We start from the raw sequence: 24,013 nt of genomic DNA, 5'->3' as shown, positions 1-24,013 counted from the left end.
TGAAAATTCATACTTAAAGGGGAGCTCAAAGGTGAATATGGAGAGGCTACTGCTACTCCATAATTTAGGCTGTCGGACCAGCACCTTCCACAACCACTGCATTCATTTTTAATAGTAGTTGCAAACAGTTTTAAACTAGGGAAAAACAAAGTGACTCCTATAAAATTGATGCCACAAACTACAGTAACTAAACTCTGTTTTAGATTTTGTTCAGGTTGCAAGAAATCTGTTCTGTTTGCAGTTGGATGAAGCAGGTCGTGGCCCAAGACCTATAACATTTGGGGCCAGTGAAATTGCCAGTTTATTAGATTCACAGGTAAAGTATCTGCTGGAGCTCAGTAGTATTTATCTATTGTGAAGAATAAGCTAACAAAGGTTAATTTACTTAAAACTATTCCAATTCTTGGACAAATTTTTGAAACAGTTTCATATCATGGTTTTCTTTAAAGTAACCTAGTTCCTAAGAACCCTTTAAAAAACCTTGTTAAAGCAACCTAGTTTGCAGGGAGCAATTCACATAAATACGTTGTGAATTAGTATGAGTGGATAACAATGTTTTATTGACGTTCCTTAAAGGGACTGCTGATTGCTTTCTGCAGTGTGAGTAATAAACAATTATGTGGCACAGTGATTTGGACCTCTATTGCACTTGGAAATCACTTTATTTTAGAGGTAATTTTTAAGAATGAAGGCCTACCTAGAACCCTGATGGGATAGAAATACTGAATGTAAGTTATTCCTTATCTGAGATAAAATAGGAGGGGGAAGGTAGTTAGTTTTATTGGCACTGTTGTCTCAGAAATTTTTGTGGATAATTTTTGTTAATCCATTTTAGCAAACTAAGTTATTTTTTCATTGCAGGAAAACCTCTGGCTAGAGCTGGTCAGAAAATGTCAGTTAAAAATGAGTTTAAACCAACATTTTTTTTGTTTTGTTCTAAACTGAAAGTTTTCATATTTGGTTGCTGAAAATCTACAATATTTTGGAGAAACAAATTGCATTTTCATTAATGTTTAATGGCTATAAAAAGTTCTTTTGTCAGTCCTACTTGTGACTTTCTTTTAACAAGACTCTGTTCTTAAAGAGATCAAGCATTGTGATAGATGCATTTAACCTAATTTTAGTTTCTGTTAATTTGCCCCTTTTTTCATATTTTAATACATACAGCTTGTATCTTGTGATTCTTTGGAAATGGATGATGTGGAAAGACTTAAAAGAGAAAGAAATGAAGCTTTAAAAGAAATAAGTAAACTGAAGGTAATATTTAATTCTGATCATTTTTTAAAAAATGAAATAATCCATTTAAGGAAATATAGCATTTAACCTGAATTTGAATTGTCTGTGTATAGCATAAAAAGTATTGGTACAAGAGAGGATAGTATTCGCTGGTATCCAAAGAGCATATGCATACAATGTGCTTCTACAGAAATTGACCTTTACTCTCTATACTGAATCCCTGTGCTTTTTTCTAGCTTGAATGTCAGGGGAAATTAGACTAGAGACATTTCACAGAGGTACATTGTGTGTATGTGATTTATCGGATCTATTTAGGAATTTATGGGGTCCCACATCACCATAATAGCTGATCACCTTTTAGTACTTGTGAAAGATGCCTGATTGGCAGAATCGGAGATTTAAAGTCATCTATCCTCAAAACAAGTACAGCAAAGAGGTAGTAGCAGTGCAAACTTCCCCCAGTCAGTACCTGCCAGTCTACCTTAACGCTAACCTGGAGAGCCTACCTGTTGGGGTAAAAGACAAGCTCAATCTCCATGCTCATTCTCAGCTATGACTACTATCTAGTGTGACAACTAGTGCGAGTTGTGGTGGTTTTTGTGATGTAGACAACTGTCCATTGGTAAGTGAATCAGACTCATTCCACATAGGACAATGAGCATTTCTCAACTTTTAGCCACTAGGTACTTGAGCTGGACTGGAATTAGCAATCTAAGAATATGGAGAGAGCACTGTATAGCCCATTATTAATCTTTTGAGCTATCCAAATCCCATAATACTATATTTCTTAAATATGTGAACATTTTTTCTAATCTCTTAAATAAAAGTCTGTGTCAACAACTAAAAAGCCCTCACTTATCAGATGAACCTGTAATATATGTTTGTTTTGATTTTAATTCTTAGATTGAAGCAGTACAAAGTAAATAAAGTTTTGGAGATTTATCATTCAGGCTTCAGTTCAGGAAAGCATTCCTATTAAAGCCAGCATATAAACATGTACTTAACTTCTGTTGAAGTCCATGGGATTTAAGCACATACTTCAAGATAAGAGTTTTCCTGAATCAGGTCACCTGCTAGCATTACCAGCTTTCCTTCTACAACCAGCAGGTATTGGGTGCTACCCTTAATCAGTCATCCAAAACACACCTAGCATTTGATCCTGAATGATACCAAGGACCTCTTGGGATGGGAGCTGAGGATTCTTAGTACCTTGCAGGAATCTCTCTACACCTTACACAACTGAGCCCTTTTAGTGCGAAGATGTCCAGATTTGTTTGACTGGCATGTCACCCTCACTTGCCTCCCACACATACACACCATGGAATAATTCATCACATTAATAAAGTCATCTTAAAGCTGTTTGCTCGTTCCGTTCTCTCCTATTTGTTGTGTTTAACCTCAGCCATGTTATTCTCTTAAAAGGCTTTTTGTGATAGGAAGATGGCACCTTAAGTCAAAATTTATCTCGTAGCTAGAGCAAAATCCTATACTTATTTGATCACCTCTGGAAGTGCTTTGCTCTTCTTCCCATTTAACTAGTCTAAAAAAGAAATACCTGTCTGGGGTATCGTCCTCTCTTTAAAAAATAAATAAATAAATAAATAAATAAACTAGGTGGTTCTCATTTTAGCATATGGATTAGCTGGAAATAAGCGTTGCTGCTTTAATCAATTTTTGTTTTGCTATTTCTCTAATACTCTGTTCTTAAATGTCAAGGGCACCCAGAGCTTTGGATTCTTGTCCTTTTGTGTGGAGTTTATTTCAGACCAAAATAAAAATAAATAAATACACTTTATTTAGCCAGTCTGTTGGGGAAACACATTTCTCTTTTAATCCAGTTTAATCAATGGATCTTCTTATTTCCTAGATACTAAGGATATGTGCATCTTAGCAATACTTCAAATATTTGCATTTCTAATCTTATATCAGCATTAAAAAAAACCCATGTAAATTGTTTCTTATTATAGGCATACCGTGAGCTTTTCTTGGCATACTGTTTCCCACTCAGTAATTTATATTTCAGTATTTCCCAGCCAACCTGGTAGTATAATTGATGTTCCTGAATGACTGACAGTAAGTTGTCTTAATTTGCTCAATAATAAGGAAACACACTGCTCATGTCCCTTTTAGAACATTAGACATAAAGTGTCCCTGGGCTTCTACAGTAAATTCCTGAGATCAGAGGAGTTATTGCCTCTACTGTATACTAATGGTGTAGTATTTTAATTTGTGTGTCTAACTTGTTTCAACCTTTGTAATTTTTTCAATGTAAGTACACTCATGTTGGATACTGCAGAAAAGTTCTGATTGGGTATACTTAAGAGAAAATACTCAGATGGTTACAGATTCTTAGAAATTTAGGATACCATCCTACAAAGTGCTAAGTGCCTTTAACTGCCCATTAACTTCTGTGTTGAAGGCACTCGGCAAGTTGTGGTACCCCAGATACTCAGCATACATTCTCCTTTTCTTTAAAAAAAAAATCTTGGTTATTCTTAGTAATGCCACTTTTTTGCACTAATAATCCCTCTCCCTTCAAATATTTATAGACTGTTATAATATCTTCACCCCCACTAAATTGTTAGTTCTTTTAATCTTTACTCAATGCCAGTCTCCCCAGATTTTTTTTTATAATTTTTGCTACCTTTCTCAGGTTGGTTTAGTGGTCTGATTTTTCATATATGCTGGTGGAATTCAGTGGGATGAGAAGGGTGTTCTAATGGATGGGACTCTGAACTGGAACTCATGAAACCGGAGTTCAGTTCCCAGCTTGGCTACTGACTTCCTGTGTGACTTTGGACAAACACTTAGTCTGCCCTATGACTCAGTTCTCCATCTGGAAAATGGAGATAAAGCCTACCTACTTCAGAGGAGTGTTGTGAGGATAAAATCCATTAATGATTGCTATGCATTTTGATATAATGATGATTATGGCCATACAAATAGATAGATTTTGAAGATCCTAATCTCTGAAAATGAGTCCATTTACCTTGCCTGTAATGAGGTGCTCAGAATTACAGGTGTAGCTTCAATGGGAGTTCCGTGCACAAAGGGTTTGCTGGACCAGGCCCCATGTTTACTACTTTTAATAGCTTCTGCCATCATTTCCATACTGGTACCAGCTACCACAATACAGAAAATATTATAATAGAACACACACTTTTTTGAACAGATTTTAATGAAGGTTTTGAAAGCTTTCCATCAGGATGATGTCAGGCTATTAGGGTATAGTTTTTAGATGTCAGTGGACAGGAACGACAACCAAAGAAACCATTGTCCTTGAAGTGCTGGCATCATTTGTAAGATTGTGCAGTAAATTAAGTCTATTTAATATTTATTCATTTGACCGCCACATAAATGAAATGCAAAGAAGGTACTAATAGCTAACGTGTTTCCAGAAGGGGAAAAGAAGCATTTCAGTGTATGTTCATCATAGGCGTTACAGGATATACAGTGTGACTGAAAGCAACAAACACATCTGGTTACTTCCCTTACTAAAAATAAGTAATGTCCTTTTAACCACTTCATTTTATCTCTTCTTTTTAATTATTTTAAGTGAACCACTGCATGTGGAAGGTGCTCTATTGGCAGCCCAAGAGACTGAAGTTCTGGCACTGTACAGGAAGTGACCTCATCCTTGTTTGTGGGGACCACTGGTGGGCTAGAAAAAGTGGATCATTCTCTTTGCTGAACCTACCAATGCGTGCTAATTTGAAGACAGATTTTTTTTGTGACAGGCACTGTGCAATAAGAACTGAGTAGAACTACGAGTTCATTTCACATAAGCCACATAAAAATTGTCAGATAAGACCAAATCTCATTACTTACTTTATCTGATCTGAATTTCAACCAGTTAGCTATCGGCCAATCAATTAGTATCCTGATAGCAGTCTCCTGAATCATCTGTTCTTGCTCACCTTACCTTGTTAAGTGTTTCTGTGCTATCCCAGATAAGACTGTGTGTGTGTATAGGCCAGTTCCACACTGGTGTAAATCATCATAGTTCTATTAACTTTAGTGGAGCAAAACTGATTTACACTAACCAAGGATCTGGCCCAATAAATATAATTCACAAATAAAAATATTATAGCCATCATGGCTCAACACAGAAAATTACTAAGAATCTGAATAACAGTCCATTTGGTCAGTAAATGAATGCAAGATTCCTGTTGACTTCCATGAGCTTTGGATCATGCCCTTAGCTACTCCCTTTGGTGCATTGCAGACATTACTAGATCTCGGTACACTTAACAGTATCCTTTAAGAGAGAATCTTTTATTAAGTACAAGTTGAGGTGAATTTCTACTGACACTTTTCAAATTCAATATTCAGTCCCACGTGGGAAAACTCAAAAGTGTTTAATTCACAGTACAGACAAATATTAAAAACATTTGGGTACAAAAAGAAATCTATACAGGGGAAGATTTAATTTCTACTGATTCATTAGGTTCCTTCCATTTCTTACCAAAAGAAAAAGAAATAAATGGCATTTTTTTTTTATAGATTACATCAAGTAGTTATATAACAGCTGCCATTACTGGGTAATGGAAAAATGCCTCCATTAGAGGATTTTTTGAGATGTTTGATTATGATTATATGTAGCCTGAAAGATACCCTTTACAAATGGGTTAATATTTATGATAAAGAATGTTGATTTATATATATTATTGGGAAAAGATATGGCAGAATGTCAGCAATATGTCCAGCTCATCATCTTTTTGATTTCTACACAACAAAGTCTTAAAAAGTGTGCCTACAGAAAAGCTGTTTTTGCTAACCATAGCAAATGCTGGAGATGACACAAATTACAGGAAATACTGGTGCAATATATCTAAAGGTCTCTTCACAGTTCTGAACACACAGATCTGTTCTTCTGCAAAAATCTCTCTACTGGAATTAGTAGAAGAACAGTTTCCCTGTGAAAAGCAAGAAAATGGATACTGACATCTCTGTTAGTGGCAAAACATCTAATTCTCTGAAAATGGAAATCTAGCACACCTCCAGTGTTTTCAGAATGATTGGAAAAAATGGTCAAAGATTTAATGGAAAAATAACTTTACATATATTACACAATAGTGGTAAATGAAGTAAAATGTGAAGGATGTTTCTGTTGTTTTCTTGAAAAATTAAATAGAATTTTAAAGAAATGTCTACAAATCAATACAATAAATTACATTGTGTTTTCTAAATATGTTCTTATGCCTCACAGAAGTTTGCCAAAGCTATAAAAAATAATCTTTGTCTACTCTTCTATATAAAGAAAAATACTACAACAAAATTGTATTATATTTTAAATGTATAGATATTATATTAAATAAGTGTATGTGTCATAATTCTCAAGAACTATTCAAGAAAGCTAAAGGAATAAATGAACTAAAAAACCACTAGACTATCTAAAAAATAACCTCTAGAGCAGTGATACTCAATTAGATCTACCCGTAGGCCAATTTTAGAATTTTATGCCAAGAGGTGGGCCATTGGAACAGAAGGCTAAGAAAATAAAAAATTTAGCTGCCACTAAATAAAGGCCTTGATTGCAACATAAGTATTAGTATTTCTATCTTTTAACAAAGTTTATTAATCAACATTATTACCTGTGCTTTGATTTCCAAATGGGCAGGGGACATGGGAGAGCAGCCCTGCCCCCCCAGCCATCCCCATTGTTCTCTCAATGCTGGCAGGGCAAGAGGGGGTGAGTGTTAATTTTCTCCCCTGCCTGATGCATTGCTCCCATACAAAGGGGCGGCAGTCCCCACCACCTGAACCTGGATCTCTCTGCTCTATGCCCAGATTAGGGTACCTGCCCAACTGGAATATCCATGGCGGGGAAAGAGCACCCCACCCTTCACACAAGGGGGTCCAGGATCAGGCCCAGTTCTCACCTACTCCTGGGACAGGTCCACTGCATGGGACAGAATAAGCAGGGGGCCTCTAGCAGCTGGGATTGCAGGCATCATGGTGGGGTCAGCGCCCTCTGGCTGGAGCACAGAGCTGATGCATCTTGAGCACCCTGCTCAGACTGCTTTGTGCACCTGATCTGCCTCCCACGGTGGAGCCCTGCCAGAGGGCCTCCCTTCTGCCCCGGTGCTCAGCTCCCCCTGCTGTGTCCTGACTGCACAGTCACCTCCCCAGTTCCTGATGCCTCACCTCTTGCCTCGCTGCCAGCAATGTGGAGTCTCTGCCCCTTCTGGGTCTTCCAGGGCGCAGTGGACTTCTCATCGGAGCCCCCACCCAAGAAGCCAAGTGAGCACTGCCAGGCGGTGGTGGCCCCAACCCCAAATGACTCGCTGCCCAGGAAGCAGGAGCTCAGCTTGTGCCTGTTTAGCCATAGCTGCACCCACTGGGCATTTGGCAGGCTCCGTGTGCTGCTGGCCTTGCACAAGGGCATAGCGAAGCAAGGGCGCTGGAGCCCCAGCAGTGAAAGGGCACACTGTGACCAGCATGAGCCTCCTGCTGCCCACGCCAGGACCAGTAACTGATGCAGCAAGTCTAGACGTGCCAGGATTACGAACTGCCAAGCCCCGGCTCAAATTAAGCACTGGCTGGCGGGCCCACACAAGAAGCCTTGGGTGGGCCACATTTGGCCCAGGGGGCCCCCTGTTAAGGATCACTGCTTTAGAGATTAAGATTTGGTCTGGTCCCAGTCTTTACTAAGGTAATCATTTATTTGTGTTGAGTGTTGTAGCTAGAACATAGTACCTGTCCATATTCCATGGATATCATTTTGCTGCTGCATAAATAATTAGTCACTGTTTCTGTTAACAGGAAGAATTGTCTGAATCAGTAGGTCTACGAAAACTGTTAACAGAGGAGCTACAAACTGTGAAACAAGTATGTTGTTGTGGGGTTTTCTAATCTCTTATTAATATCTTATTGCCCTAATGTGATTCTGAAGAGTTTTTTAAATAATAGCTTTTTTGTGCAGGGGAGAGGGTGGAATTATTTGTGCGCTTTATTATGGTTTTCCCCTCCGCTACACTGATTTCACTTCATTGGAGTTACACTAACATAAAAGTAATATGATAGAGTGAAGAATCAGACCCTACAGATGGAAATATTTTTGCTTGAGCAAATGAGGGATACCGGGGCAGATGTTCACAGCACATCTCCCATTATCTTCAAATAGTGATTGAGCAGGTAATTCCCAGAGTGTCATACAGAGTGTTAGCCCTTTATGTTTTCTGTCTGCTTTTTCATGAACTCTGGTGAAGATGGTTAAAATGTAATTTAAAGTGCAGCAAAAATTCCAGTGGTAAATGCCACATTAATTCCCTGTGATTTATATTTGAGATTTGCTCAGTTTTCTCAAGTTATAAAATAATCTCTAACTGCAAGTGCTAAATATTCAACCTGGGGTAAGAAAATCCAGTTGTATTTTTGTGAGTCGTACAGACGATTGTTAGTAGAAATAAGAATTCTGCAATGAGAACTTTGCTCATCATAAAAAGCAAAATTGTACGCTAAGCCAAAAAGAACCCTCTCCCTTAGCTGTATTGATTCTTCAGTGGTAGCAGTAATGACAAAGTTTTCATTAAAATACAAAAATAGACTCAGAAGCATAAAGGGTTAAGTTGGTTTAAAAGGTGCTGCTTTCAAACTTTTGAACATAAAGGGGCCATAGTGAAGACCAGTATCCTGCCCAAAGTGTAAGAAGATCTCTACCCCAAGAGCCTTCAAAAATAAGATATTGCACGAAGTCCAATCAAGGGAGGATGCGGAGGGCATGACAGGTGGGAGGAAAACAAGGTAGGAAAGGTTCTGTGACCTGCAATGTGCAGGAGGTCAGACTAGATGATCACAGTGATCCCTTTTGATCTTAAAGTCTATGAGATTCCTGGAAAGACCTAATGTTTGAGGGAGATAATGAGGAGAGAGAGAGGAGGCCCAGGTAGCCAAGTAGAGGCAATGCAAAGACATGCACAGTATTGAGCAAAGTGAGCAAAACTCTGCTCACACTGACCTGAGCACTGATGTGTAGGGGACAGATGGGCATGGAGGTTGTGGGGAGGTCATAGCTATTTAAGTACACTCCAGTGATCTCTGCTGATGCCATTTTTAGGATTTCTAGTACTGCTGTTACCAGTTAGAAGAACTGACTCCTGGACCTTGCTTATATTGAGGTTTAGGGAAATCTCTCTCTGTTGCTGCAGCACTCGTGCTAGCAACAGTGAAAGTTCTACTGTGGACATACCACTGACATCCTTACCTTCATAGCATCTAAGAGAATGTCTACGCTGCAGCTGTGAACGAGTCTCCCAGCCCAAGTAGACAGACTCGCATTCGTGGGGCTCAAGCTAGCGCGCTAGAAGTAACAACATGGATGTTTCACCTTGGGCAGAAATTCGGGCTTTCAAGCCCATCGGACCGTCTAGGCTTGAGAGCCAGAGCTGGAATGTCAACATTGCTATTTTTAGCACATTAGCTGAAGCCCTACTACTGCTAGCTCAAGCCCTTCTAATGCAAGTCTATGTGATCTGGAAGGCTTGCTCACAGCTATCCGTATAGACCAGTGGTTCTCAACCTGTGGTCCAGTCAGCACAGAGCTGCAGCCCAGGTGACATCCTCAGGGCCATACTGCTTACTTGCATGCTGTGTGTAAGTTCCTGTCGTGCCTGCTGACTGCAGCAGGTCTTCTGTTCCAAATGAAGAATTTTTAAACATTTCTCTTCTGTTCTTATTTTGGGATTAGATTCATACTTCTTTGACTTTACTATTTGTCAGGGTTTTTTGTTTTTTACTGTAGGCACTTAAGCTACAGAAATGCATGTGCTTAGTATTTTTAGTGGTAGCAATGCCCATTGCTACCACATGAGGCCCTCATGTATTTATTTCTCTGTCTGCATTGTCATCACGTAATTTTGAAGGTGAGCTTTGCAGCGAAAAGTTCAGGCCTCCTGGTGCTGAACAATAGGGTTTTCCCAGCTGAACTTTAAGTAATGGCTACTGAAAAGGACACAGCCAGTAAAATCAAAGAGCAATAATTAAATCATGGAACGTTTCAACATATTTGAAACATTTACTTATAGAAATATTTACTTCCGTTCATATTTTAAGTATATTTTATATTATTTTATGTATTTTTCCATTATATATATTCTAAGCAAACACACACATCTGCATTTCAATTAATATTGAAATTCATTGTTTGAGATTGACTGAGACTCAAACTGTAAAAAGCCAGGCTACTCACAGATCTGGTCGACGCTCTGTTCAGTCTTCAAATTTGGCCTTTCTACTTGAATACCCACCAGAGTTGATGCTTACCCATCTAAAACATGTATTTGGATGCTTCAGTGTCTGATCCTGCAAGCTGCAGAATGCTTCCTGACCCTAAATCAGCAAAGCACTTAGTGCATGCTCAACTTTATGTAAGCGTTTACGTGCTTTGCTGAATACAGATGGAGTTAAGCATGTGGTCGAGTGCTTTGCTGAATCAAGGCCCTTGTGAGGTATTGCGCATTGAGGATGCTCAGAACTTCACAAGAGGTGCTCGGTATGTTTTAGGACTGGGTGGGCCCTAGCCAACAATTTGAACACTGAAATGTATAATTTGGTTGCCAGATTTAAGTGCAGAAGATTGAAAACCAAGCTCCCTCTCTAGAACTCTGTGGTTAGGCCTTCACTGGGGAAAAAGGTATGCGTTTTACATTGAGAGAGCTGTTTAAATGTAAAATCCTGTTGGAGTCATTGGACACAGGCAGTTTGTACCTTGATGGTACCTTGATGGTTTTCACCTTGACTAGCTACGTTGAAGTAAACCTAAAGTGCCATGTCTTCACTAGGATTTTACATCAAGAAACGCATCTTTTTTGCAATGAAGTCATAGTCTAAAAATGCTGCGTCGTTTCGGCTTATCAGTTGGGTATTATCAGTTCAACATGAGACTCCTGCAATACATAGATACAAAGGGATTATAAAGGAAGGGGTTTCTGTATAATAATGAAATCTACTTATCCTTAAAAGAAAAAGTCACAACTTGAATGCTCATTAGCATTTGGTGTGTGTCCATTTCCTTTTGTCAAAGGCAACTGAAGAACAGTCCCTAGCTATTAAACCATTCTTGGCATATGAGCTGTTTATGTATGTATTTAGGGACTTTTATAAATGGAATCTTGTACCACACAGCAAATCCATGAGACATGGCAGCTTTTCCCTTGACCTTTTGGTCTGTTATGCCCTCCAAAGTTTTCCAATTAACTAGATGAAAGAGCAATAATTAAACTGATGTTCAGAGAAATGCTATTGTCTTAAATCATTGATGTAATCGAAGTTCAGTTGAACTGGTCATTTATCATAAAGAGTGTACCCAAAACATACCTCCATTAATTGCCTCCCTGGCTGAGAGAAGGCTCCAATATTCAGTCATTCTGTATCTGTATATAGAATGAATGTGTATAGCACAGAATGACGAAAGATTAGAGTTTTCCTGTAGATAATATAAGATTAGATTCTTCCTATAATATAATCTTTCCATGAATAAATAAAATATCATAGTTGTTGGAGTAGATGCTATAAATGCTTGCCTACGGTTAAGTACTGCCATGGTGAGTATATATAATTTGGAAGCACCTCCTTCTCCTTGTTAATCAATGAGAATAGCCATCTACATACTTAAATTAATTATTTTCAAAAACAACTATTTAGCAGGCAGGTCTCCGTGCTATCGCAATGACCTTTGATCTTTCACTTGCTAAAACCTTCTCCCAGGCTGAGTTTATAAAAGTTGTTTTAAGCATTGTTAAAAGTTCAGTGTTATGACCTGAAACAGTAAAGTAGTGATCAATCCAAAACTGAAATGTTTTACCCTGTCTTGGCCAATCATTCGCCTGTAGGAGGAGGGAAAATCATTCACTTGGTAAATTCTAGGCTGTCATAATTAGGGTGACCAGATGTCCTGATTTTATAGGGACAGTCCTGGTATTCGGGGCTTTTTCTTGTATAGGTGCCAATTACTCCCCACCCCCGTTCCGATTTTTCACACTTGCTATCTGGTCACCCTAATTGTAATACGTGGGTGCAGGCACAGGTAACTGTACCGGTATCAGAGTAACAGCCATTTTAGTCTGTATTCACAAAAAGAAAAGGAGTACTTGTGGCACTTTAGAGACTAACCAATTTATTTGAGCATGAGCTTTCGTGAGCTACAGCTCACTTCATCGGATGTGAGCTGTAGCTCACGAAAGCTCATGCTCAAATAAATTGGTTAGTCTCTAAGGTGCCACAAGTACTCCTTTTCCTTGTACCGGTATGTATCAGGTGTTAGAAAGAGACATTAGAAACATAGATTCTGAGACTTTGATTTTTTTAAATATATTTTCAAACACTTTTCTTCTGGGCACTTACAAAAATATTTTAAGATTTGAATAATTACATCTGTCCCTTATCACCTTTTGTTCCTTATTGCTAACCAAGCTATTTCAAACTCCTGCCATCTGAAGATATTAATCAGAAGGCTGCAGGGCAGAAAAGGAGCTTTCAGCAGTACCCATGGAGCTGTGTAGGGATATAAGGGCAGCTTTTATTGCTTCAGGAATGCCTCTCTTTGCAGTGTGTTACTGCCTTTATAGAATTGTTTATTACTCTCATTTTTAAAACCAAGAAGGAAAACATGTTTCTTATTTTTATTGTTGAGAACTTAAATAGTTGTTTTCTGAGGAAAACTAAGGAATTTTAAAATGTTTAAATTGTTCAAACTTATTCCCAAACTTTTAATGGTAGAACTGTTGATGTATTTTAACGTACATTAGTTATTGGCTAAGAATAACTCCAGTTAAAGCGAGACATCCTTATTAATTATGTTAATATTGGTATGTCTGTACATGTAAAAACCTAGGGATGAGATTAAAGCACAGCGTAGAACTGACAGCCCGATGGGAGAGGGAGCTAACGTTTCTTTAAGTCACCATTATGCCCTTCTGATCCCAATTTGCTTCAAGGGCTCCAAAAGCTCTCCAGTATAATTTAGACAGTCCTAGAGGCCTGTGTAAATTTTGGCAATCTGTCCTTTGCTGTCCCACGGGCCTTAACGCTGCTTGGAATCTGTGTAGTACTATATGCTGCAACCCCACTCCTGACACTTCCCTTCTGCACACGGCTCCAGCACACCCAGGGCTTGTGAAGGGACCCTCAGAAGGAAGCCATATGGTTATGTTCAACATAATCCTCCCCCCTCCCATCAGAAATGTGGCTTTAGGGCTACTTTATGCCACTCTGGCCCTTTTAAATGTGTAAAGAGGTTGGAGCCGTAGTGAGGATTTCACCCTAAATAGTTAGTGTACATCAGCGTAGCTCCATGGGGTTCAGTGGAACTGTCGTAATTTACACTTGCTGAGGACCTGGCCCAGTATAGTACAATACATAAAAAGTATCTAAAAGGGAACTGCCTCTAGGATTCTGACTTTCAAGCCACACAGTAGTAAAAAAACTCTGTGAACTTTGTAAACAGCCCAAAAGGTCTAGGTATGCATGTATATACAAACATCAACAATGCTTGTGGGTACAGAAACAACCACTGCCCTGAACTGCTGCTGGAGCTGTAATATAATTCTTATTGCTGGCAGCCAGATGAACACATGAGCTACTTAAAGTCCTAATTCCAATGTTCACTGATCAAATAATAAGCTTTTTAAACTGAGTTAAGATTTACCCAGGCCAACGTGGCCATGTTTTCCATTGCTAGGTCTCCTCATCGTCACTCGGGAAGATGGCTTGGTACAGATTAAGTTGCTTATATGATCAAACCCAGGCTGGTCTGAAAATTGGGTGGGGGCTTGCAAGGATGCAGAAACTTACCGGAATTTTTTTTCCAGTGCCACTAACCAAGGCATAAGTTCCCATCGCGGGGTCCCAGAGCTCAGGCTCCAGCCCAAGCCTGAACATCTACACAGCAGTGTTTAGCCCCACAGCCCAAGCCCTGTGAGACTGAGTCACCTGACCTGGGACAGCCATGGCTCTTCTTCAGGTCTTTTATTTCAGTTTAGATGTACTCTTAATGGCCTGGGACCTGCCTACCTGAGGGACATAAGAATGGCCATACTGGGTCAGACCAAAGGTCCATCCAGCCCAGTATCCTGTCTACTGACAGTGGCCAATGCCAGGTGCCCCAGATGGAGTGAACCTAACAGGTGATGATCAAGTGATCTCTCTCCTGCCATCCATCTCAACCCTCTGACAAACAGAGGCTAGGGACGCCATTCCTTACCCATCCTGGCTAATAGCCATTAATGGACTTAATCTCCATGAATTTATCCAGTTCTCTTTTAAACCCTGTTATAGTCCTAGCCTTCACAACCTCCTCAGGCAAGGAGTTCCACAGGTTGACTGTGCGCTGAGTGACGAAGAACTTCCTTTTATTTGTTTTAAACCTGCTACCCATTAATTTCGTTTGGTGGCCCCTAGTTCTTATATTATGGGAACAAGTAAATAACTTTTCCTTATTCACTTTCTTCACACCACTCATGATTTTATATACCTCTATCATATCCCCCCTTAGTCTCCTCTTTTCCAAGATGAAAAGTCCTAGCCTCTTTAATCTCTCCTCATATGGGACCCGTTCCAAACCCCTAATCATTTTAGTTGCCCTTTTCTGAAAATTTTCTAATGCCAGTATATCTTTTTTGAGATGAGGAGACCATATCTGTACGCAGTATTCAAGATGTGGGCGTACCATGGATTTATATAAGGGCAATAAGATATTCTCCATCTTATTCTCTATCCCTTTTTTAACGATTCCTAGCATCCCGTTTGCTTTTTGACTGCTGCTGCACGCTGCGTGGATGTCTTCAGAGAACTATCCATGATGACTTCAAGATCTTTCTCCTGATTAGTTGTAACTAAATTAGCCCCCATCATATTGTATGTATAGTTGGGGTTATTTTTTTCCAATATGCATTACTTTACATTTATCCACATTAAATTTAATTTGCCATTTTGTTGCCCAATCACTTAGTTTTGTGAGATCTTTTTGAAGTTCTTCACAGTCTACTTTGGTCTTAACTATGTTTAGTATTTTTGCCACCTCACTGTTTACCTCTTTCTCCAGATCATTTATGAATAAGTTGAATAGGATTGGTCCTTGGACTGACCCTTGGGAAACAGGCCCTTGGGGACCAAGGATTTTCAGAGGAGTTAGATCCCAGCTCTTGTTGACTTTCAATAGGAATTGCATCCCAAAGCCCTTTGCAGACTGATCCACAGATTAATATTCTCATAGAAATCAGTGACAAAACTCCTGCAGAAATATAGCTAAAACCTTGTGTAATATATTGGAATCTATTTACTCACCACTGTGGTGGGAAGGATAGTGGCTGATGAATAGTGCACAGCAACACAGCACAGCAGTTTAGGATTGAGAGTGAAGAAGAGTATTGAATCCACTTGAAAAGTCATAAAAACTTTTTGATGGAATCCTATCATTGCCATGAACAGGACACCAAGGTGTGCACACCTTTTCTTACAAAATGTGCTGTGGGAACTTTTAGCAAAAGTTAAATCTTGGGCAACTCATTTACCTTTTCTGTCATTCAGTTTCCTCATGGATCTAGTAATAATAAAAGGGTATTATGAGGCTTAACTACTCTTTCCATAGCTTCTTTGACATAAAAGGTGCTACAGAAGTACAGAGTATTGCTAATGAAGAAAGGAGAAAATAATATATTTTGATCTATTTTGCACCAGATTTGGCCACAAAACTAGATATAGATTTACTATCTCCTCTCTCTCTATGATTTATCCCTTTTGTTACATCTGTATTTTTATAAAGCTGGTTTACTTTTAAATGAAGAGATAATGTATATATGTAGCTAGATAATCTTTGTTCTGAATAGGATTCACTGAACTGCCTATTTCATCTACACATGCTACACAAAACGCTGAAGTTTAATTAGGAGCAACCCACAACAGCATAAAGTATTTCATTGCATCTGAAGGCTTGATTCAGTAGCAGACTGCATCTGTGGCTACTGATCTGTGAAGTGAACATCAGACAATCACGGGGTTAATCCTAATTCCTTAAGGGAAATTTAAAAGGATTCCCTCATTGGAAACCTCAAAATACCACGTTTCATTTTTTGTTTACAGCACAAAAATGATGATTCTGCCAACTTGATTGTGAATGGAGGACTGAGGGTCTGATCCAACTCCCATGGAACTCAGTGGAAAGGCCTGGATCTGGGCCCTAAGAAGGGACTCCTCTGAGAGAGCTTTGACTTTGAATGGAGTCTTCAATTGTTAGCTCTGCTGTTTGTTCCTGGCTTCAGCCAGAAAATAGGCATAGAGCCTGATTCTTTTCTCTCTGACCATGGTTTTTGTGTTGGTGTAACTCCATTCACTTCAGTGTAACTGCTGATTTCCACCAATGTAAGAGGAGAAGCAGGTTCATGGTTCTATGGGGTGGTGGTGAATACAGAAAAAAATGTATAATTTGTAAATTAGGGCACAGTCCTTCAAACAGTTAATCATGTGTGTAAGTAAGTAGTCCCCCTCAAGTCTGTGAAACTACTTGCATGAGTAAAGATTTGCAGGATTAGGCTCTTAGTTTAACAATACTCAATTTACAAATTAACAGAAGTTAATGTGAATTAATATTCAGTGACAAACTTAACTGAGAACTTCCACACTTCTCTATGTTGAAGTTTTGTAACTGTTACATTCTTTCACAGCTGTTTTTGTAAGCAGGGAATAATTTATCTACCCTGATTTTAAAAAGTTTGCAAATGTTTTTTATTTGAAAAAATACCATAAAATTTCCCCTGCCTTCTCCTATGTCTACTTTCCTCTTTTTTTCTATGGCTCCTATATAGAAAGCTCTCCTTAAATAATACAGGCGTAAAGAGTTGAATGCAAGAACCTTAAAGAAACAAAAAGCAATACATTTTTAAAGGAATTTAATTTGGCCAGGACACCAAGGTTAATAATTCATACAAAAAATGCTGTGGAAACTTATGGACTGATTCACTGGATTCAGGCAATAATAAGAAAACCAGATACCTGTACTTATTTGGAGGCTTTCCCCTGGTATGGAGATGGTGGGCTTCACTATGAATGTCAGATACGCTGGTGTTCAATCACTTTTACCTCCATTGGATTTATACCAGTGTACTAGAGCTGAGAACCTGGTTTGGTGGTCATGATTTCTTTAGATTTTGTTGGTCTCATTTGCTGTAGAAACTGAAAATTATTTTTTGTTGAATACAGTCCATTAAAATGTTAAATGTCAAGGAAAGGGCTGTCTTACTTTACAGTTGTTAAAATTCTCTCTCTCTCTCTCTCTCTGCTTTCTCTCTCTTTTAAACACCTTTCCCCCTTATTTTCACACCACAAATTTTAAAAAGAAAAAATGGAACTCTCTAATCATCAATCCCAAAATTTAAGTCCTTGCCAAAAGAAATATTTGACCTAAATCAGAGAATTGTTCACTTTGATTGTATTTTATAGGAAGCCAAGGCAGCAGTGGAAGAGGCAAGAGCCCTGCGAAGTAGGATTCATCTTGCAGAAGCTGCACAGAGGCAGGCTCGTGGAATGGAGATGGATTATGAAGAAATAATCCGCCTATTAGAGGCTGAAATTACAGAGCTGAAGGCTCAGCTCACTGACCATTCCGGCCAAAATAAAGTAAGCAGAACAGTCATCGCTCATAGTTACCATGGTTTCCTTGCTGTTGTCATGTATCCTGTTTTCATTTTCTTTTCATCTGCTCTTCTAAAGTAGGTCACTGTTTTTTCTTGTATTATTCAATAACTGGAATGATGCATAGTGAAGGGGGCAATGTGAAGGCTACGAGCCTTCCTTTATCTAGATATCTTTAGGCTGGAAAAACAAGAGCCAGAAGCTTATTTGGGTCATTGGTCAATATGGCACATCTCAAGCATTAAAGTATAAAACACTGAATATCTTGGTTTTCTGTTTTGTTTTAAAATTTATTAATATATGTCATAAAAATTGAGGCAAAGAAAAAGCATTTTTGTGGTTGATTAAAGCTTTCAAGGAAGTCTGAGAGATTGAAAGATATTTTAGATTCCTAAGCAAATTCACACATGTTCAGTTTCAGCTTTTTCCTGGTTTCTGTTTTAAATCAATGTAGATGTATCTTCAGTAAGTGCGTTTGTTGTTTACACTTGGCGTATTGTTAGTATTTCTAGCCTGTTTCTCAGTGATGCACAAATAATAATAATATAAAATTCAGGACTATTCTTGAATAAATTCAAATTTACTCCACTTAATTTTTTGAAAGACACTAACAACATTAGTGTGACCTCAATCTTATTTATTCGTTTTTTAAATGAAAAAGGTTGTACAAATGAGCCTCACATTCGAAGCCACCATATTATCCCCAATGATTTTTAGAGACCAATTCAGAAATAAAACAGTTTGGGACAATTTTTAATGAACCTCCATAACTGGGAATCCATTTTCATGCTGACATATATTGTTCATTGTTTCTTTGTACTTCCCTGTTGTCTGTCTATATCCATCTGTTGTCTCTTGTCTTATACTTAGATTGTAAGCTCTTTGGGACAGAGACTGCCTTTTTGTTCTGTTTGTTCATTCATCTCCTAGAACAGCAGTGTGCTGGTCCATGAGTAGGGCTCTTAGGCTTTACGGTAATACAGATTAAAAAATAGTAACAATAATAATTGGCATTTGTGTGTGTAGTTATCTAGTTTGCTCATGAAAAAAATGGATATGTCCAATCATTTAAAATAAGGGTGGCCTGCTGAAATTTTCAATGTGAGAATTAGTTCAATATTAAAAAGTTAAAACTATGTTACAAGAGCTATAAAGTGCATGGACCTAATACTTCACTGCCTTGCGCACTCTTCGTGCAATCACTTAGGCCCAGATTTTGAAAAGAGCGCAGCTCCCATTTAAGCACAAAATAAGTGTCCAGATTTTCAGTTACGCTCAGCACACTGATGCATGTTGGGTGCTAAACTTCCTTGAAAATCTGGTCGCAGATGAATGCTTGAAAATCTGGACTTGAGTGCTTTCAAAAATCTGACTTGGGGCCTGATCCTCCACCCATCTTGTTTAGAGGTAACACTCCCATTTACTGCAACAGATGCGGGATTAAACCCTTGTACTCGTGCAGAGTTGGAAGCTGTCCAGGGCTGAGACTGTCTACTAGTCTGTGTTGGTACAGTGCCTAGCACGATTAGGCCTCATTCTTGGCTGGTCCTTTGGCATTACCGTAATAAACTTGATAGATTTTTAAAAAATAAGTTGGTGTAAAACGTTACTATTACAGTTTGGTAGCCTTTTACTCCCACTTTGTGTAAGTGGTTGTACAAGGAGCAAGGCAATAGAGAATAAGGTCTCTTAAGTAGCATACTTTGAAGTGCTCTTCTAAATTTAATTTATGCAACTGGTAGTGTAAGTAAGAGATATTGATCAGTTCACCTTGTTTCTTTAGGTACAGTATGTGAAGAAGAGGTTTGCTCCACTTTGTCTTTTGATAACATCTGTAAGCCAGGGAAACCAAAACTGTACTTAGTAAAGCAGTAGCAGTTGGCTGTACTTAATAAAATCTTCCCTAAGTAGGCTTAGCATCTCCTTTTCCAGTAATGAACAGTGCAATATACATTACAGAAAAGAAACTTTCTAATCAAGCAGACTTTCTGATATTCAGAATAATGGGGATTTTGCCACATAAAACTGTGTGTGTGTGTGTTTGCTTTCAATAAAGATATAGTTAATAGTAACAGCACTTTTTAGTAGTTGCAAATCTTATAGTAGGTTGTATTCAGGTGATGGGCTTCAAGAGAAGTGCACCTACAGTAATGTCAACCTTAGTTTTTGTAGAGAGTGGCATTTTCTTTCCCTTTTACTGGGAGGTATTTTGCTCCTAATCCTCTGCCTAGCACACAGATTGAGGAAACAAATGTTCCCATGTATACATTGTGGCCTCCATCTTGTCCAACACCGCCAGAGATTGAACCCTTTAGAGCTAAAGAGCCAGCCTCTTGATGGGTCTGTACCAGACTCTTATCCTCTGTGGATCAGGCGCGAAGGGGGACATGTAACAAATACTGAATGATGTGTTACACGTATGTATGTAGAAAAATCGGAGCGGTTTAACTGTTCAAGGCCTGTCATAGAGTTATTAGTTGCTTTGGTGAGATCCTCATGTAGTAGTTAAACATAAAACAAAAAACAGTTTAATTCAGAGTTTTAAAATAATTCTGATACAGCAATTTATCAGAAAAGGAATGGAGAACATGGCTTCCCACCATGATCAAATCAGCACTGTGGACTGCTGAGGCATCCAGCCCCAAGCTGGTGCCCTTTCTAAAAGAACAAAAAAAAAAATGGTTTTAAAAAAAGAAATGGTGGTTGCAGTCTGTCAACAGCACCTTGATAGCAGCAGGAGCCTGATTCCCAACATGCATGTCCCATGAACAGCTGAAGCAGACACTTTCTAAAACTTCTGATTCAACTGTTTCACTCTGAGATCTAAAGTTAAGGACTTGTAGAATACAGAGCATGGGCTTGTCTACGTGAACAATTAGTTCACACCAAGCTGGGGTGTGAATCTACCGTGCACTAACCTGCCACAGACCAACTGTCCTTGTGCACCCTGCTGTTGTGTTAATAGTTTGTTAGAGCGCTTCGATCTAGTCCTCAAAGCGCTGTATCGAACTGTTAACACACATCAGCAGGGAGTTTGTCCACAGCAGGCCAGTATGGGGTACAGTCACACCTCAGTTTGCTGTGAACTAATTGTTCATGTAAATAAGCCCTCAATTACTTGGACATGGAAGAGATAAAGAGTGCTACACTAGGGATGCAAGGAAAGCATTGAGGGGACGTCCTTTTAAAATCTACAGTATCTCTCAAGAAGTTCTGAATGCAGATTTTATTTTAAACATCATGTGCGTTTTTTAGGCAATTCTAGGGCCTTCAGGATCCATTTTGGTAAAACAGTATTTGTTCCCTTCTTCCTCTTTCCTTAAAATTTGGAGAGACAACCCCCTCACCTTCACCGTTCACTCAAAAAGGGAGAAAAATGACAAATAGGATAAATAAAATGAAGTCTTGAAATTAATTAGATAGTATTGACTGAATTTCTTCCACAGGATAGTGTTCAAGATTTGAGAAAGAGAATTACTGTGCTTGACTGCCAGCTACGGAAATCAGAATCGGCTAGGAAAACCTTTGAGGTGGCCACTGCAAAACTGCTGCAATTTGTAGAGGTAACTTTTTTGCACTGTGGTCTCCAGCAACGTTTTATTTGGGAAAAGATGTGTGTTAATATATCTAAGAGATAAATATGATGAATTAAGCATGAATGTGTAAAACTCTAGTTTGAAAAAAACATTCACAGCTTATACAACCTGCTGAAATACGAGCTAAGGCAGAATTCCATGTAGGGATTTTTGAGACCTTTGAATGTTACTGTGTGCCTAATTGTAACAAGCATTCTTTTGTTTGTGCAGTAAAACCTATGATCTTAACATTTAGAGGTCAAGTTTCTTTACCTGGAAATGGTAAAATGATGCCCATTTGCAATATTAAGAGGCAGATATACATCAGTAAACAGAGGTTATGTTGAAAACATGTTTAAAAAAACAGAATTGTAGCTTGCTGTACGCTTAATCCAACTCAGCCTGTTCTGCACCATTTTATACTGACCCAGTTAGTCAATGTTGCTGTGTCACTTCATACTAGCCGAGGATGTGGTCTACTCATATATTTATTTCACATAGTAGAAAGGTTTATAACATGGACGTATAGATCATATACACACAACATGGATGTGTTTTAATGAATCTTGGCCAATTCGTCTTTACCTCCCCCATACGTGGATCTGAGTTGCCCATTGCTGTGAAAATAGGATGATTTTGTGTTATAATTTTCAGGCAGCTTAAAATTGTTACAGCTCCTTCCCCCCATGCTGACTGCTAATATAAGAAAATCTCCCAGACTTTGTTTTTGAATGTCAGATATGGGGGAAAGGTGTAGCCAGCTTATACAAAAGAGTTCCGTAAGGGGGAAAATTATGTCATTTGAACTGTTATCTTTTATATCTCAGCAATATACCTTATTTGCCTCTACAATTTTACTTCCATGGAGACTGAAAAATTTCTCTTTTTATAGTCCTTACATAATGGCCTGCCAATAGGAAAATGTTTGATTTAGCAAATTAGCCTTTCTACTAGTAGATCTGTGGTTAGGGAGATAGAGTAAAGTCCATATGAAAAGTGTCCTACAATGTATTGTTCATATTTGCATAGATGTGGCTGAGGTGCTTTGGGTTGATAGATTATTGTCCACATGAAAAATCATTTAGGGTCTGTTAGAAGAAAACTGAGACCCCAGCTCATTCTCTGTGGCTAGGAATACAAATTGTGTGTACAAAGTTTGCAGGGAGACAGAAGGTCTTTAAGTAGACGACAAAGCAACAGAAATAGTATGTGAAGCTTATAAAACATTAACTATTCATTTCTTTGATTGTTTGCCAACAGGTTGTACACGAAGTATTAGCAGACAACTCCATCCCCTTGTCAAATTTAAGGTCAGAAAACTTAAACTTAGCTTGTTTTATTGAAGGTAATGTGGTGAAATGATATGAAATATAGCAATACATGTTATTATTGAAAACCTTTGTGACAGGTTTAGAAGCTCCAAACAACTCATACTAAGCCTTAGCTGTTTTCTTTCTATACTCCCACGCAGTTCTGAATGCCACTTTTATGAACAGTGGAAATAAAAACACAACACTGGTCTCGGGGCTGCATCTTTCATTAACAATTTTAAGATAAATCAGTTAATCAGAACATACCCAGCACATCTATGGGCATCTCCATGATTGCATCAGTCAAAGATACTATACCCCTAGCCACAGCTTTCCACCTTATTCTTTCCCCATGCAAAGAGTAAGACTCTTTTTGGTAGAGACTGCCTCTCGCCTATGTCCAGTAATAAGTAGCATCACCACTGTTAGTGCCACCAACATCTGTTTAGTTCCGTTTCTTCTGAGAGTTTAGCATTTGGTTAGGAGGACTTTCAAGGTTACTTCCTGCACCATTTATGTGGTCAAGGACCCTGCCAACAAAGGTGGAATAAAAGAAAAATGTCCATATTCACATATGTCAGAACATCATCAAACCACCCCCAACAGGGCTAGGGAGAAAACGCTTGGCCCACTGCATCAAACAGCTTACGAATGAAATAACCAGCTACCTGCCACATAATGCTTGCAATGAGGGAGAGGGAATAGCCTCTTGCCGCTGGAGAGGGCTGTCTGCCAGAGGGAAAAATTCCTTCCTGATCCTAAATATGGCAACTGGTTTAACCTTGTGTACAGTGAGGATTGTACTAGCAAACTCCAGTAGCACTACCTGCTTTTGTTACAAAGCAAGAAGCATTCAAGCCTGTAATCAGAGAAACCATATTTATCTAAACTTTATGAAAGTGAACTGAATTATTTTAATTAAAACACGTTGCAGCTCAGATGTATTCAACAGGATTTAGAGCAGCCTTTGGCCTCTTAAAATACCAATATAATACTATCCTGTCTCACAGGGCAGGTTTCTCCTTGTTCATGTTCAAGAATAAATGCTAAATAGGACCCTATCCTGCAAACCTTATTCATGCAAAATTCCTAATAAAGTCAAATCTGTTTAACTGAAATTATTAGGGGTTTTGTGTCACTGATAGTTTCAGGATCAAGCTCTCAGTCTGTAATGGATGCCTGTTAAGTAGCAAACAAATTCTACCCTTATGTATTTATGCTCTAATCCCAGTTGGGTCAATGGGAATTGTATTTGACTAACAGAGA

General features: G+C 38.7%; 1 protein-coding gene across 15 annotated transcripts in view; it reads left to right on the top strand.

The window, feature by feature from the left end:
* The window catches only part of STXBP4 (syntaxin binding protein 4), a 143,919-nt gene that overhangs the window by 42,936 nt on the left and 76,970 nt on the right, over window positions 1-24,013 (top strand). For all 15 annotated transcript variants that reach the window (XM_043528425.1, XM_037914673.2, XM_037914675.2 and 12 more), the window contains 6 exons: window positions 204-316; window positions 1,168-1,257; window positions 8,002-8,067; window positions 17,671-17,847; window positions 21,309-21,425; window positions 22,698-22,747. In XM_043528425.1, coding sequence (XP_043384360.1) covers window positions 204-316; window positions 1,168-1,257; window positions 8,002-8,067; window positions 17,671-17,847; window positions 21,309-21,425; window positions 22,698-22,747 — 613 coding nt within the window. The remainder of the gene's footprint in view (window positions 1-203; window positions 317-1,167; window positions 1,258-8,001; window positions 8,068-17,670; window positions 17,848-21,308; window positions 21,426-22,697; window positions 22,748-24,013) is intronic.

This window comes from Chelonia mydas, chromosome 14 (assembly GCF_015237465.2).
Source record: "Chelonia mydas isolate rCheMyd1 chromosome 14, rCheMyd1.pri.v2, whole genome shotgun sequence".
Lineage (NCBI taxonomy): Eukaryota > Metazoa > Chordata > Testudines > Cheloniidae > Chelonia > Chelonia mydas.
This window is presented reverse-complemented; position numbering and strand designations above follow the sequence as displayed.